At 35.3% G+C, this 17,055-nt stretch overlaps 3 protein-coding genes across 7 annotated transcripts; 2 read left to right on the forward strand and 1 right to left on the reverse strand.

The window, feature by feature from the left end:
• The first annotated feature begins 734 nt into the window (after positions 1-734).
• Positions 735-1,493, forward strand: LOC140860532 (secreted RxLR effector protein 161-like). The gene has a single exon (XM_073263538.1). The coding sequence runs from the start codon at positions 735-737 to the stop codon at positions 1,491-1,493; it is 759 nt and encodes a 252-aa protein (XP_073119639.1).
• Positions 1,494-10,265: 8,772 nt separating this feature from the next.
• Positions 10,266-11,796, forward strand: LOC140865084 (uncharacterized). The gene has a single exon (XM_073269589.1). It carries the CDS (start codon positions 10,552-10,554, stop codon positions 11,452-11,454), a length of 903 nt encoding a protein of 300 aa, XP_073125690.1. The 5' UTR covers positions 10,266-10,551; the 3' UTR covers positions 11,455-11,796.
• A 709-nt stretch (positions 11,797-12,505) lies between these two features.
• LOC140863157 (probable ADP-ribosylation factor GTPase-activating protein AGD11) lies at positions 12,506-16,155 on the reverse strand. 5 transcript variants are annotated; one of them, XM_073266364.1, is made up of 11 exons: positions 16,011-16,152; positions 15,793-15,859; positions 15,576-15,701; positions 15,018-15,098; positions 14,690-14,774; positions 14,236-14,311; positions 13,975-14,138; positions 13,661-13,892; positions 13,405-13,521; positions 13,205-13,300; positions 12,506-13,075 (listed from the first exon to the last, which is right to left on the reverse strand). In XM_073266364.1, exons 3-11 carry the CDS (start codon positions 15,622-15,624, stop codon positions 12,794-12,796), a joined length of 1,182 nt encoding a protein of 393 aa, XP_073122465.1. In that variant the 5' UTR covers positions 15,625-15,701; positions 15,793-15,859; positions 16,011-16,152; the 3' UTR covers positions 12,506-12,793. The 5 variants fall into 5 exon arrangements, with proteins under 5 accessions (XP_073122465.1, XP_073122464.1, XP_073122466.1 ...); XM_073266363.1 differs by having other exon boundaries at positions 15,576-15,721; XM_073266365.1 differs by having other exon boundaries at positions 15,793-15,862; positions 16,011-16,143.
• Between the last annotated feature and the right edge of the window lie 900 nt (positions 16,156-17,055).

The following is a 17,055-nucleotide window of genomic DNA, read 5'->3' on the forward strand; positions in this document are numbered from 1 at the left end:
GCTCGAGCGCACGCCTAGGCTCGCTCGAGCGAGCCACCCTTAGTTTAAAAAAAAAATTTTATTTGCCTTTATTGCATTCTTGATTGATGCTTATAAGTTAATTGTATTTAACTTATTTTTGCCTTAATTTGAGATTAGCAACCCGAGGTCCCCACAGTCTGGCATTTAGTTCCTAGACCTTCAGATAAATCTATAATAGGAACTAGATGGGTATTTAAAAATAAACTCAATAAAAGTGGTAATGTAGTAAGAAATAAGGCTCGATTAGTAGCACAGAGTTACAGACAAGAAGAGGACATTGATTTTGATGAAACATTTGCTCCTGTAGCTAGACTTGAAGCTATTCAAATTTATCTTGCTTATGCTGCTTTCAAGGATTTTAAGGTATTCCAGATGGATGTTAAAAGTGCATTTCTCAATGGTCTTCTCCAAGAAGAAGTGTTTGTAAAACAACCCCCCAGGATTCGAAAGTCAAACTTATCCAGATCATGTATTCAAACTGGATAAAGCTCTTTATGGGTTAAAACAAGCTCCACGAGCTTGGTATGATACTCTTTCACTTTTTCTTAATGATCATGGTTTTACTATTGGCTCTGTAGATAAAACTCTTTTTAAGTTTTTCAAAGGCGATTATACTTTATTAGTACAAATTTATGTTGATGATATCATATTTGGGTCATCTAACCCCAAATTATGCAAAAAGTTTTTCTAAGATGATGCAGGACAAATTCGAGATGAGTATGATGGGAGAACTAACATTCTTTCTGGGATTTCAAGTCAGACAGATGGAAAAGGGAATATTCATTAACCAGGTCAAATACACAAAAGAACTTCTGAAGAAATTTGGAATGGAGAATTGCTCTGCTGCCAGTAACCCAATGAGTGCTTCAATCAAACTGGACAAAGATGAAGCTGGGCCTTCAGTAGATCAAACTCTATTCAGAGGACTTATAGGATCTTTACTTTATCTGACAGCAAGCAGACCAGATATAATGTTCTCAGTCGGTCTATGTGCAAGATTTCAATCTGATCCGAAGCAATCTCACTATATTACCGCAAAGAGAATCCTAAAATATCTTAAGGAAACTCAGAATGTTGGATTATGGTATCCAAAAGATTCTAGTTTTAATCTAATTGGTTACTCAGATGCATATTATGCAGGTTGCAGAATTGATCGTAAGAGCACAAGTGGGACTTGTCAATTTCTTGGTGACAGGCTTATTTCTTGGTTCAGTAAGAAACAAACATCTATTGCTACATCTACAGCAGAATCAGAATACTTAGCCGCTGGAAGTTGTTGTGCACAATTGCTCTGGATTCAACAGCAACTCAGAGATTACGGTGTTGATTCATCCGAATCACCAATCTTCTGTGATAATACAAGTGCAATTGCTATCACATACAATCCGGTTCTACATTCCAGAACAAAGCACATTGATATACGTCACCATTTCATCCGAGATCATGTTCAAAAGAAAGATGTTCGTCTGTAACATGTTTCAACTGATTTGCAAGTTGCCGATATTTTCACCAAACCATTACCCGATGCTAAGTTTTCTTATTTTCGAAATGTTCTTGGTTTAATTGATATTGATTAAATTAAGCACATGTTTAGGGGGAATATCTGCTTAATTCTTAATATTTTCTCGTTCCAGTACATTTAACAGATGAAAAACATAAAACTTATTACATTTCACTCATCTGCCTCATAAGCTACTCGAGCAAGATTTATTCTACTACGCATCTCTCGGCTCCAGTTGATCATCCAAGCACTTAGGGAGCCTTGACCATTGCAGACGTCATCCTCAAAGCAAATTTTCTGCATTTCATCTCGCTCTGTGAGGAGAATGACAAGCCGAACTCCAGAGGACTTCAAGACATCTCTAGTATTTTGAGTACCCATCATGAACTTACACCACTGCATCCTAGCACAATTTCGACGACGCATTGCAGGAGTCAATGGAGGAATATTGGGACGACGAGGACAGCGAAGGAAATCAAGGAAATGCCACATTCTCATTCCTCGCTCAAACACCCTCCTCCTGTATAAATTCTTCCGGATCTCATACTCTTGGTCAACAGATGGAACAACGATGTTATTATTCTCACTTGCCATTTACTCTTACTGTTTTGAACTATATGTTGTTAGTGCCTTGTAACTTTGCTTCTTATAGGGACAGATCAATAGATGACAGGACATCAGCCGCTTCAGCTTCTTTAAACGTCCAATCAACTTCTACTCATTTATTACGGGAAATTCAATTTGATCTGCCTAGATCGTGATAATCCTTCTTGAGATTCTCACACATATTGACTTTATTTTCAATTTAAATGCCTTTAATTCTTCTATGCAAAAAAATGAACAGTCATTCTTTTCATTTCAAACACATTATGTCCAATCACTATTTGTCACGATATTCTATGCATATTTGCTTTCAGATAGAATCCTGTTTGAATCATTACTTTCTGACCATGCTTTAAAAATCTTGATTTTATTATTCTTCGGAAATAATCTTTCATCCGACTAAAGATGAAACGCTTATCTAAACTTTCATCTGGATAGTTTGTTTTTGTTTCCTTTTTTTTCTTAAGTTCGATACTGGTTAAGATTCCTTAAGTATTGTGTTTACTTTAACAAGTTTCAATTACACACACAAAACACAAAAATAGGAGATAATCATAATACTTCATTGCAAAATACAAAAGTGTTACATTACATTCATCATACTAACTTAATCTCCTAGATTTTTCCTCATTGGCCCCCAGACCCTCTTTCTCACATCAGCATCCAGACGCCACACATTCAACCACTCCAGCACGACCGGATCAAAGCGCCTCCCATTAAACTCACCTGAATTGATCAGATGAGTGAGGACCTTCACTTCCTTCCTGTACATCAGAAAGGAAACACCCTGATTCGTGAGGATCTCCTCAACGCTTATGGCACCCAGAAACTCCATGTACTTGTCCTTGCGATCCTCAAGCTCGCAAACATCCTCATGCTTGCGTGGAGGAAACGGCGCCTGCTGATACATCCGGATTTCTTCCACTTTGAACCAGAGACGCATCACCCACTTCAGGATGAATTCCTGAAGTTCTTCCTTGAACTCCTCGACAGACAGATGAGAACTCATTTTCTTTATCTGATTTTATGGTTTGATTATGAAACAGGATACTCGGAAGTTACATCCGAGTGGTCTTTTTATAAGGGATTTCTGTCGCTTAGGATTCTCAATAAATTATTAAAATATTATTATTTTTTTACCGCGTGCATAAAAATCTCCACCGCATTTCTTTTTGAATTTGAATTAATTATTACGTCATCTGACACGTGCTTAGTTTCTTAAAACTTATCGAAAAAGTTGTCTCTTCAAACACTTCGCATTCTCTGAACCCTAACCTACTCCTTCTTCGCAAAGAACAAATTACTCGCATTTATTCTTCGATTTTGCAGGAACAAGATGACGCCCATTACCCAAAACGTTCTTCTCATCGATTTTTACACCATATTCGATCTAACAGATCAAGGAATGGTGGATATGTTCAGAGAAATTGAAGCATCTGGGCTGCGGAAATTTCTCGAAGGCGGGAAATTGCTTTACAAGCAAGCCTTACCCAAGTTCTTCCAGACGGCAAAATTTGAAGAGGACTCCATCTCTGCAACTCTTGGTAGAGAATCTGTCCGCATTACATCTACCCTCTTCACTTCTTCATTCGATTTGCCAAGATAGGGAATCACTGATTTTTCAACAATTTCTGCTGAAACAAAGAAGCATATGAAGAGCATGTACTCCTTGACAAACAAACGAGCCCGCATTCCTTGCAAGAAGAAGGAATTGAAGATGGAATTTAGGATTCTACACGATATTGTGGCCAAATCTCTTCTGGCCAAAGCAGGTTCTTTCGATGCAATTACTTCTGAAAAATTTGATGTTATGGTTGCTATCTCTGCTGGTATTATCGTAAATTGGTCAGTTGTTCTGTTCAATGTTCTATCTGCTATGATAACTGTACCTACAGAACAATCTCAAGGATTTGCAGTTCAGATCGGAGATATCTTGAATGATCTGAATGTCCATCTGGGACCCTCGTCTGCACTTCATCCGCACAAGACTTTAAATGAAAGAGCCATAGATGTATACAAAGCTAAGCAGCTGATTATTTTCAAGCGTGGTTCATCTCACTCGGATGAGATTGAAGATTTAACACTCTAGGATGAATCCAAGTCCTTGGCCATCACATCAACAAAGGAAGCTACGCCTCGTAGGAGAACAGTTCCCAGAAGAAAGACTACAGCAAAGAGAAAAGATTTGATCTATTCATCTGAGTCCGAAACTTCTGAATCGGATCAAGTTACTCCTGCTGTTATTGTCACACCTCATCAGCAGAAAAGAAGAATAATAGTCAGGCTTCCTCCTAGGATTCCATTGCCTATTTCACCTGCACCAGTTCCAGCTATTCCCCTCTTCTTGGTGGAAAGTGTTGTTCCGCCGGTGACTCAGCTCAACATTTCTATACTTCAGTCTGGATTCTTCAAACAGCCTGATGATGTACCAAATCTATTGTCAAACATTCAAAGGATTATTGATCTAACTGCTGAACACATTATCAAAAATGTGGACATAAAAATGAAGTTGTTTGACAAATGGGTCTTTCATCGGACTGAGGATCATTTCTCCAACATCAAGGAATTGAACACACTGGACAGAATTGCAGCACTTGAAAATAAATCCTTGAATGGGCTGAAACTAAAATTGTGTCTAGAGCCTTGAACAGAAGAGAGTTTGTTCAACTTAGGCTACGAGAAAGCACTCTTCGAAACCACATTCGAACACAGAGATCCAAGTTCAATCCAACCAGTCTGGATATCTTTGATAAGACCGCCGCATTTAACCAACTGGAGAACGATGCTAATCTGATGACAGCAAATGCTCAACTTATGAGACAAGAATTTCCATCAGAAGCACCAGTCAGAGTTCAACCTTTTATCTTCGGCTCCTCCGTCTGATACAGATGAACAATCCCTGATAGATGAACTTATTCTCTCTACCAAACCAATCAATCCAAACATTTCATCAGCTAAGGATACTTCTATTCCAGAAGAATCAATGATCATTGAAGTTGTCCCTGCAGAACAATCAGATGTGGTCCTCTTTTCTAAAGAGCCATTAATCACATCTCACATTGAAGATTCTTCAGGAGATCAGCTCTTGGATGCACACCAGACTGAGCAATCTAGCTCTCAGGCACCTCTTTCTCATGAATATGAAATGGAGATACCGCGACATTCGTCCGTTCCTCTTGATGCACAACTTGTTGAGAATCTCATTTCATCCACCAAACATGCTCCACAGAAACCACCGCTCAAAACCTCTGCTCCAGATAAATCTCTTACTGAAGGGGTATCCATGACTGAAGATGTTTCCTTTGACACTCACGAACAGTCAGCAATTTCTGACCTTGCTCTGGATACAACTCTTGTTCCATTTGTTCCTAGAAAGGAACAGTGTCTTGACTTGTTTGTCATCTCTGAGAAGGATAGCTCATCTGAACATTTGGTCATGGATTTACCACCTATCTTTGATATAGTTAGGACTGATCTTATTCACAGTATCTTCAGACCAATTACCATTATGTTCCAGGACAAGTTGAATATTTCATCTACTACTCTCTCCGAAATATCTATCTCACTACCAGATAAGTCATCTGCCTCAATGAAAGATGTTGTTGTTAAGCCTGCTGCTGCTCCTGATCCTGCCTCACTGCTTCAAATTTGTGATTCTACCTCTTCTGACGCCACTGAGCCTTCTTCCTCTCATCCGATTAATGTCAGACCATATCAACACTTGACTAATTCACTCACTCGGCTATCTACTATAGTTGGTGAATTGCAAGCTAATCAGATGCAAACTTCTACTGAACTTCTTGATTTCAAGTCACATGTGCTAGCAATGGTGAATAACATCAGTGAATCTGTCTTGAAAATTCGAAATCAACACTTTAACGAATATATCAATATTCTTGGGAAGCTTGAAAACCTTACTGCCTCCACTGAAGCTCACAACAAGTAGATTCATGACACCTTTAGTACCCAACTCACGGTTATTCTCGACCTTTTATCTGAGGGTGGTGATGCCAAAAAGAGGGAAAAGGTTACCTCGAAAAGAGCCAAAGGCAAGGGAAAGAAGTAAAAAATTTTCAGATAAGAAGAAAAGCAAAGTCAAGCAGATCAAGTCAAGGAATCCTCTGAGAAATTAATTTTTGACATTTATTTTGTCTAAAATTATTATTTGATCTATGACAGAAACTTTTGGAAAAGATTTTCGATCTATCATTTTCGATCTATCATCTACATCATATTTTTTATCCGAATATTAACTTGGTTTTGACATCACCAAAAAGGGAAAAATTGTTGGAGATCAAACTCTAGAGTTTCGGTGATAACAAAGTCAAAACAAAACCAAGAAAATAAACTAATCGGACTCGTCAAAGATTAAAGGTTAAAGATTTCAATATACGAAAGTTACCAGATCAAAGTACAGTGATGAAATCAAGATACAGATCAAACTTCACAGACATATATCTTATTATTACACCAGATCGATTGAAACAAGGTCAGATAGTCATCAACCAGATCGAAGCCTCAACCTAAAGTAACCGTTGCTGAGATTGTTGGAGAAAACGACAAAATCATTTAATAAGATTTTGAACGTTGATCGGCCTACGTTTTAAGTCAAGATTTGTGAGCTATTTATTGAGATATGCTGGCGGTCCAATATCAGAAATTGTTGGCGGCTCACTGACTACTTTTGAAGACTATAAATACTCAAGCATTTTGAAGATTCAAAATACGAGACCAAGAGTGAAAAATTACAAGCAATCAAAATCAAAGTCGAAAAAGCCTTCACTCAACACACTAACTCAGATACCCACTTCATCATATCAAAGTCTCGATACTCTGAGTTAGAACACACTAATCGATCAAGCTCAAAGAAACACTTCAAATCGATCTAGATCAAAGCTACAACTTTCCAGATCAAACCACCGAAGCATACTTTGTTGCTTCACTTTGTAAACTCTAAATAGAAAAGTTGTTCTGCTTCGAGTAAGAGTATTGCTAGGAGTTTCTATCAAATGATTTGTTGGATTGGATTTGTACAAAGGGATTGTATAAGTCAAAGTCTTCTAGTGGAATCCTTCTGGAAATAGAAAAAGGGGTGACGTAGGAGAATTCATCTCCGAACATCTAAAAACAACCCTATCTCTTTACTGCACTTATTTCATTTCATCTGCATTAGTATTATTAAGCATTCAATCTGTGAGGAAGATTACTTCCGCCTGACTTGCTCAGATCTTTCAAGCAGATTAAAAGTTTTAAGCAACAAAACTTCTGTCTGATTCTTACAAATCAGATCGAAGAACCCGCAAAATTTTTAATTGTGTATTCACCCCCCCCCCCCTCTACACATATTTCGATCCTAACATTCGGTTCAATCAAGGTTGACATGATATGACCCGAAACTTTTTTTTATTATTATTATAAAAAAATCAAGAAAGATTTGATATATTTTTATATATTGTATGTTTGAAAAAAAAAATTATTGTATGTTGATATAATAGATTATCATCATTTAATGTTTATTTTGTATAATTTTGATTTTTAAAATAATTTTTTATTTTTTTGTAGTATGTAAACTTTAAATTTTACACAACTAGAATTTCAAATTTAAATAATATATAAGTTTAGATTTTGTAATTATGTATTTAAATTACATATTACTAATAATATTATTGTGTGACTTGAATTTTTATTTAATTATTTTGTTAAAAAATCTTAAAATTCCGGTTGGTTCAGATTGATCGGGTTAGACGAGTTCGAGTTGATCATTTTCGTGTTGATTTGGGTTCGGGTTGAGAAATTTTTCGATGATATATTACGTCGACCCGAATCCATCCCACTTGATACCCCTACACACTTTTATCCTTCAAACAAAAAACATATCAAACAAATTTATAATTTATCATTCACACTAATTAAATATCTATACATATATATAAAACAAAACAATTACACAAAGTTGATATCTATTAATTATCACATCTCACATACCAAGCAAACCCCGAGTACATTACTTCTATCTTTGAGTGTAAGAGTCTCATAATAGTCGAGGATGGCATCGGGGGTGTTTAGCTAAACCCTGGACCCCCTCCCGCCTCGAGAACCTGACAGGTCCAATCCGGGTTAGATCTGTTGCATCCCTTAAAAATTATATAAATTTAAATTTATTAAATAAAAAATTTAAAAATTAACCAAAATCATTAAATTTAATTTCAAATTTATTTTGATAATATTTTGAACAAAAAATATTCTCACAAGTAAAAATTTGTCAACTTATATTTAATTAATAATTATTAACCAAAAAATTATAATGATATATTTTCATACTAAACATATAATAATAAAAAAAATTCATTTCAATTCAAAAATATTTTAAACTCAAATTATAAATAAAATATTAATTATTTAGTATAAAAATATAATTATATTATTAATATTACATATATATTTTTTATATTTATGTATAATATATATTTCAAGGGGAGTGTGATTTACACTCCAAAAAGTGTTAATAACATTCCAACTCAATTATAAATGTTCTTACTTGACAAATATACCTTTATTTATTTATTACATTATATTACAAAATTTTGATTTGACCTAAATACATAAATGTTATATTTTTTGTATGTTACCCATTATATTTTTTTATGGTATAGAATTTTTTCAAATATTATATATTATTCTTAAAATTTTAATAGTTCATATTTTAACTCAATTTTTTTTACGGTAACTGAAAATTTATTAGTAGTATAAAATATGTCAATTAATTAAGGACAGATTAATTAAGAACAGATAAAAAAAGAGATGTACAAAATTTTAATTTACCAATTAATATTTTGTTAATTTTTTTTAGATAAAGTGCAAAATGTAAAAGGAACTTGTTATTTCGTATCATTTTTTTTAGCAAAACATTTCGTATCATTTTTTTTACTGAATATCTAAAAATTATTTTAACATAAAAATATTATTTTGAACTATAATACTCATGATTTAAATTTACACGCACTAAATTTTAAAATTACATGTATATGCTTTGTATTATATATTTTTGAAACAATTTATATATAAATTAACTACAAATTTTACAGACAATATTTTATTTTAAAACAAAAATTTATTAAGATTGATGTTTATTTTATAAGATATGGTTATAAATTAAATTAATTAATTTTTTAATCCACAACAAAAATATGATGATATGGAATAGAATATTAAAATATTAAAGCGTTGAAAACTTTGATTCAAAAATTTTGGAGTAAATTAAAATAAAATCAAAGATTAATGATAAGTTGAAAGGAAAGGTTTTTAGTATTTATTTTGTATATTTTAAAAAATTTAAGGATATTCACATCTTTTAACTCTTACGTTTTGATTAATTAAAGTTTCAGATAAATTATTTTAGGATTTTATTTTTTAAGGCTAACTTATTTTAGGAATTTGAGATTACTAATGAATTTACTAAAAACAAATAACAATTAATTGAAGGACAATATTGTCAATAAATGATATAAAAATTGATGATTGAGTGTAAATACCAAAAATTGGAGTGTGAATAACACTTTTCATATTTTAAATACATATAGATATATTTTGGCAGGGCGAGTTGGGTCAAAACCGAAACTCGTCTTAGACTCATTTAGTCGGGTTTAGACTCGACTCATTGTCATCTCTATCTAACACAATACATGACAAGAAAATGTTTTTGATCAGAACCAATGAAAAACTAAAAATAAAAAATCAGACCGAATCATGGGTTTGGTTGTCTGTTCAAACCGCGAACTGAGCCGTGAACATCCCGACTCCCGACTCAAAAAGATAAATAAATAAAGAGCCGGTCTCTTGTGAGGCAGACCAAACACACCATATTTACAACAAAGAATTATACTTTTGACATAAAAATAATATATTATTGACCTAATTAAGAGATCAATTTTAATAAAATTTATTTGTGAAACCGTCTCACAAGAGTTTTTATGATAAAAAAATAAATTTGAATAAAATTTACTTGTGAGACCGTATTAAATGAGTTTTTTGTGATACATATAGAACTCGACAATAATCCGAAGCGAAAATTTTAAATTGTTTGACGTATTCAACGAAAGGATAAAACAGAAGCCAAACCCCAAAACACATAAGTCTCTGCGTGTGCGCATTTCTCAACACTCGGTGGTGTCGTCGACAGTGACATCACTGCCTGCCTTTGCTTCCTTTCAACTTTTCAAAAATCATTACTTCTCCTCTTCTCTCTTCGTTTACTTTTCCCGATCCTGTTTCATTTTCAATCGATCTCTGATTTTTTTTTCCCAACCAGAGAACCCATTTTCCAGCCAAGAATCAACGCCCCAGCCGCCGCCACCGTCCTTGATTTTGTAAACCTCAAAATACAGTTCAGAGCCCTTGATTCTTTGGATTTTTTTGTTGTTTATTTGATGGCCGACTGCAATAACCGTGCAATGGATTTCCCGGAAAAATCCCAGCCCCAAAGAGATACCAAAAGCAGCTCCTTGACGATTTTCAACCGTTCCGCCACGTTCAAGGCCTCCTCGGCGGCGGCGGGAGGTGAAATTACCAATAAGCCTCTGTTCGGCCTCTACAATTCCCCTGCCCTGCAGCAAAGCGGCTCCATCAAGAGTTTGTACAGCTCCTCCTTCGGCTCGATGGTCTCCGCCGGTAATTCGTTGAAGGGAAAGGTCAGAAAATTATGCTCGATTTTCGAATCCCAGAAACACCCCTCAAGCCCCACAAAATCACAACCTTTGCAACTGCCCTCGCCCACCCCAACAAAGCCGACCAAATTGCTGCTTGCAGCATCAGATTCTTCAAATTTCAGTCCCAGAGGTATCCCTTCTCCAGTCCCGGAATCTCCGTTCAGGCTTCCTGGTACTGAGGACAGAGTTGTGATTTACTTCACCAGCCTACGGGGAATTCGAAGAACATTTCAAGATTGCCACAGTGTACGCATGATTTTTCGTGGGTTGTGTGTGAATCTCGATGAGAGGGATATATCCATGGATGTAGCATATAGAAAAGAGTTACAGAAAGTATTGGGCGAAACTAACATCAGCTTACCTCAAGTGTTCATCAAGGGTAAGTACATTGGGGGAGCTGATGTGATAAAGCAATTACTGGAGGCTGGTGAATTGGTTAGGCTTATAAAGGGGCTCCCTTTTGTTGCTCCGCAGCAGTGTGATACTTGCGGTGATATGAGGTTCGTCCCGTGTTCCAATTGCAGTGGCAGCAAGAAGGTGTACGATGAGGATGAGGAGAAGCCGAAGAGGTGTCCGGAATGCAACGAAAACGGCCTTGTCCGGTGTCCGCTCTGCTGCTCATGAGCTGTGGATGTGAGTAGTGGATGTTAAGTTAACCTGATGAAAAAGGGTGTGATTATTATTTGTTTCTCTGTATAGCTTTTTTGGATAATCATATTATTTAGTAAAATGGACGATGATAACCTCGCGTTCATAAGCTGAAGGAATCAGCTATGAACATCGTGGTATATGTATGGAACGCAGGTGAATTGTATGGTAGTTCACCTTGGTGTTGTACATGTGTTACTGCTTGTTATGTAATGGTTGCCATTGTGCAGTGGTTTGCACTTACGGCTTACATGCTGCGGGTGTTTTGCAGCATGTGATAGCATTTTTATGATAACTATGGCTTATTTATTGATAATATGGAAGACTTTTGCCGAGGCCCTTGCGATGGTTTGTTGTATCAAGATTATGAAATGCGGAGTTCTCTACTGCTTATATTTTTCCTGAGACCTGCAGAACTCCGTCGAGTTATTTAGGTCGTGTGTAGCTGTGAGTATGAATGTACACCAGTCGAGTTTGCGTGATTTCACAGGTTTATGTCACATCTCGTGAAAAATGAGATTGATGTAAGCTGAAAATATTGATGATCGACCGAATATCAAGCTCGCTCAGCATGAGCTCAGGATGTTTCGTCTCATGGATATGTTCATGAGCTTCGGTCACAAGCATGGATCACGAGGTCAGACTTCTGAACGTGTGTTATTATATAGAAATCATTAGTAATGCTTTTTTGTACATTATCAAATTTGTAAATATTGGAAAGATAAATTTAAGTTCTCGAGTCAAGTGTATGAGTTTTTTAACATCTAAATTGGAGCTTGAGCTCGTAAAAAAGCTTGAAATCCCCAGCCCTGTTCTACTTATTGTTGCGAATAAACAAGATATTGAAGAATTGTCCCAGGCAAAATCATAATTATTGATATGGGATAGAAAAGGGATATTGGATATAAAGGGGTGGGTGTAGGGCGGACCATTTGTTATGAAGCCTAAAAATGATTATAATATGTTTAAGGTGATGTCATTGAACCAAATTATTCTGGAAAAGATTAAACAAAACCAAGTTGTTCTAAAAAGATTTAATGCCAACGTTTTTACAATTCATCAAAGTGTCAAAAAGTTGGTCCATAGACCATTATAAATCAGAGAAGCCAACAAACAATACACAAAAATTATCGCCATACACAGTTGGTGAGACTGTCCTCTGAAGTGAAGAGGGCCTCATATGCCATCCAAAGTTCAAAAAATTTAATACACGGACTATACACAATTTCTTGAAACTTCACAAACGTGCCATGCTCGACGGATATTTTCGCCACTCGTCGGAGAAACCGAACGAGGGAGGGCTCATAGTTGCTTGCTATTGCGTAAGAGGCACACATTCAAGCTCAATCTCCAAGACTCCCCGTTCAACATTCTGCAACTTAATAGAGATATCTTGTTTCACTCTACCATCTTCTAAGCTTATGACACCATCTTTTACAAGTGTGTTCTCTTTGCTTGCTTTCCACTTTCCGAGTTGCGTCGGCTCGTTAATCGAGGAGCACTCGGAAGCTCTTGCAGCAGACACGAGCGGTTGGATATCAATCTCTGCTTCCCCCATAAAATCATCGGTTGTGAATTTATCCTTGTCGTATACAAGCTGGAATGTCATCACAAAGTTTGTTCGGGTAAGATTATAAAAACAACCAAAATGGAAAGCCTGGTGCAACAAAAAGAAATGTTGTCACTAATAAATACATATTCTTCTGTAGTCATATGGGAATCTTACCAGCTTTAAAGGGGGAATGTTATCTGGAATCGACAACATTAGCCTTTCGTTCCAGACCGGGTTGAGATTATTCTTGATGACCCTCGTCTTCATCGACTGCCAAAAAACAGGTCATATAAAAACCGAGAAACCGCGATGCACACATAGATCACTATAACACTTTCATGGACGAAATAAATTGAGAATAACAGATCAAGTACTTGATTTCCCAGCGAGAGGATGACGTATGGATCACTAGTCACCATATCTCGGACCGCTAGGTTAGTACCTCTCACGACATTAACCTTGATCAATCCTACGAATTCAACCATACCTGCCTATACCATATAATTGAACATGATCAGGTTATGCACTCATGCCAAAGCAGAATCGAAGTATTAAAATGGATCACAAAGCGCAAGATTATCTTGATTTGTCATATCTTGATTCAAAAATATATGCAGCAAGAAAAATTACCATTGAGTTAGTTTTCTTTGGCAACTTGTGTTCGACTCTTCTCCAGCTATTACGAAATGCCTGTCCCAGACCTTGGATTCTGTGACCTGTAGTTTGTTTTTCCAAGTGCTTCTTATGATCAGTGGCAGATTCAGGATGAAAGCCTAAAGAACTCGTGTGGGATGTCGAAGAAGGTGATGGGAAAGACGACCATAAATCATGGTTCAGAAACTGTTGCATTTCATATTTTCTCCTGTGTATCCAAAAGGGAGTCTACTTACGAAAATATAAATACAAAAATCGAAACAATATTAGCAGGGATGTGCTTGTACTACCTTATAAAATCTGCTCGCTCCTCTATTGGGGAATCCGGTTTTGGTTTTCTATAGTATTCTGGAACATAAGCTTCATATTTTGAGTTCACTGCAGCATTTCCTCCTATTTCAATCAAAGCATCTACTTGCTCATCCGTCCATTCGTCGAGCTTCACAGATAATACCTGCAAAATAGACATGAAATAGATGAAATCAGGCTACTGCCATTTCGAAGCCAAAATTTTGTTCCAACGTAGACTTGATGAGTTAAGTGTTCCACACCTTTGATATATGCACTCCAAGGCTTCTATGTACACCAGAGCATTTTATACAAATGAATGCTCCAATGTTCAAGGATCTGCTCGCGACCAGTGAAAGAAAGACACGAGTTTTGTTATAGAAACAAAAACACAAGAAACACAGCGACAAAGTTAAAATCATTTAGTGATACACTGATATCAAATTACTGTACAAGTTCCTTTAAAATTTTTCGATAACAAAGAACATTTGATGGAATTAATGAGAAGTTTACAATTTATAATGGTTATGTATAAATAGAGGCATGAAAAAGAAGGAAAATATATCTTGGGGAATGAAAGTAAGATAGCAGGAGAATCATTTCCAAGAATGAAACTAAATGAGATATTGGGGGAATTTTCATCAACATAACCACCAGCATATTGGAATAATGGACTCTAACAGTGAAAGAAGATAAACTAATGAGACTGAAACTTACACCCATTTTGGATCTCTTGATTCACAGTCTGCACATGATCGATTCCCGGGTTCAGATAACATGCTCTCTAGCCTACGCTGTGCACCTGATTGACATAAAATTTCAACAAAGTTAACAATCAGCATTGCACATTAATGAAGATCGAATGAATTTGGCATCTATGTACTACAACAAAATAGTATTTGTCAGATTCAATTTCCGGTTCCTTCCCCAGACTACTCTAGTCGTGCTTGCCAAAGCTTCATATAAATTTTACCGTAAGTATGAATCTAAACATACATTTACTCGAAACAGAGACAAGAAATGATGAATCTAAACATACACTTACTCGAAGAATTTCGCCCTTCCTTCAGAGAGTTACCCCAGTCTGGTGAGGTTTCCCTTTGTAGGAGATCATAAAGACAAGAACCTGGTTCATCAGATGCAAAAAAGGTTACGGTGATTAATCTCAGAAAACTTGCTTCTCACAATTTTTAGCATGGTTCACCTAGAAAGAAAATTGTACCAATAACTCGAACAATTTCGGATTTACATGCAACTGAAAAACAAAAACTTCAACACAATTGCCAGTGATGATACTAGTTCTACGGAATGAAAATGAAAGAATGAATCAGATGATGCCTCCTAATCCAAGTCGCCTACACATTGTAAGCGACGCGCAACCTAAGATGATCGAAATCTTGCAGAGAAATCATGCTTCTAACTTACTTTTCTGTATCAACAGTTATCATAACATCACACTCCTAATTCTAAATGCCAATAAAATGAAATATACATAAGATTAAAACTACAGAATCTCATGAAATATAGCATGATGCCACTCATTAATCATCCACATTCTTAGAAGAATAACACGAATTCACAATAACAAACGCAAGAAAATTACCTGAAACTTGAATATCATCTGTTTCCGCATTTCCTTGTTCCACAGACATTTCAGCCTCGAGAAACTCAGACACAAATCCGAAATTCTTGGTGTTTATCTCAAAGAACTCATTTTTCCGCTTCCTTTCTGCAAAAGTCAAAGGGGTCCTGATGGATAATTCAATTATTCAGACGCACGGATCAAAATGTTGAAATCAAGAAAATGTGGGAAAACATACCATTGCAGCAAACTTCGATTAAAAACCAAGAAAAAAATTTACAGGATCAGAGGGTGTTGATGTTCTTCTGCTGAGAGATCATTGAGAAATCGTAAACACGTCCAATAGAAGTGATTAGATGAGTTTCACATACGTACACTGGCTATATATACATCAATGGATTTGTGAAAATACACAATGTATGTGAAGATTTTGAATACAATAAAATATATACATACATATATACACAGATTTGTGCATTTATCTTATTAAATATTGGATTGGATTGGACTCTTGTTGATTCTGGGAAGGAATTTGCACGAGGTATCTTGATTTTGAAATCATTACAAGAATAATTGGTGTAGTTACTTTTTGGGAGACCAAGCGAAAGTCAATGGTGGATGATCGCCAAAACAGATGAACAAGAATCCACTAAACACGCCTTTGTGTCGCTTACGCTTTCTTAATTTTAGTTAATGTTTGCTTTTCAAAAAAAAAAAATAAAAATTTAGTTAATGTTTGATTATCTTCGATCGTACCGGAAGTTGTTAAGAATTAAGTAATCGGTAGTGTTCCCAACCTATACCAAAAAAACAAAAACAAAAACAAAAATTGAAACGAAATGTCTATGAGTTAATTTATATCTGATTCATGGAAAATATTATTTTTTATGTAAAAATTATTATTTTTCATGGTAGATATGAACGAGATCGACTTGTCACACGAATATAGATGCATGAGATCGTATCAAAAAATCTAATATGCAAAATATCAATTTCAGCCATGTATATATTGATATGTGACATTCAGGTTCGTCTCTAGAAAATTGGAGGCCTTAGCGAATTTTTAGAAAAATATCTTATAAAAAATTTATTTATTAAATATCAAAGCGATTACTTCATCTAATAATCAAATTCTAAATTCCTACAACTAAAAATAATGACATAAAAGATTGCTTTGAAAGAATAAATTTTAAAAAAAACTCAAGAAACTCTTTAATGTCATGAGTCATGGATAAATCAATGCATAATACAAATAGAATAAGAATAATCAAACTAAGAAAACATAAATAATTTATTTTTGTCACAAGAAACCTAACAAAAAAATACAAATTATAATTTAAATAATAACAAATGCAACAAATAATTATAATCGAATGGAGTAAAAATCAGTACAAGAGCCAAATAAACAAATCACAAGATTCTAGACTCTTACATACCACATACCAAATCAATTCTTAATTAAGAATAAAAACATCAACCACAATACACAGCTAGACAAAAA

The sequence above is a fragment of the Henckelia pumila genome, chromosome 4 (assembly GCF_033568475.1).
Source record: "Henckelia pumila isolate YLH828 chromosome 4, ASM3356847v2, whole genome shotgun sequence".
Lineage (NCBI taxonomy): Eukaryota > Viridiplantae > Streptophyta > Magnoliopsida > Lamiales > Gesneriaceae > Henckelia > Henckelia pumila.

Excerpts from the sequence above, each read along its gene's own strand:
- LOC140863157 (XM_073266361.1), bottom strand. The coding sequence starts at position 15,624 with ATGTCTGTGGAACAAGGAAATGCGGAAACAGATGATATTCAAGTTTCA. Across the intron at positions 13,301-13,404 it reads TCCTCTCGCTGGGAAATCAA|TCGATGAAGACGAGGGTCAT; the intron begins GTACTTGATCTG and ends GTTTTTTGGCAG. Across the intron at positions 13,076-13,204 it reads ACATTCCCCCTTTAAAGCTG|CTTGTATACGACAAGGATAA; the intron begins GTAAGATTCCCA and ends ATGACATTCCAG.
- LOC140865084 (XM_073269589.1), top strand. The coding sequence starts at position 10,552 with ATGGCCGACTGCAATAACCGTGCAATGGATTTCCCGGAAAAATCCCAG.
- LOC140860532 (XM_073263538.1), top strand. The coding sequence starts at position 735 with ATGAGTATGATGGGAGAACTAACATTCTTTCTGGGATTTCAAGTCAGA.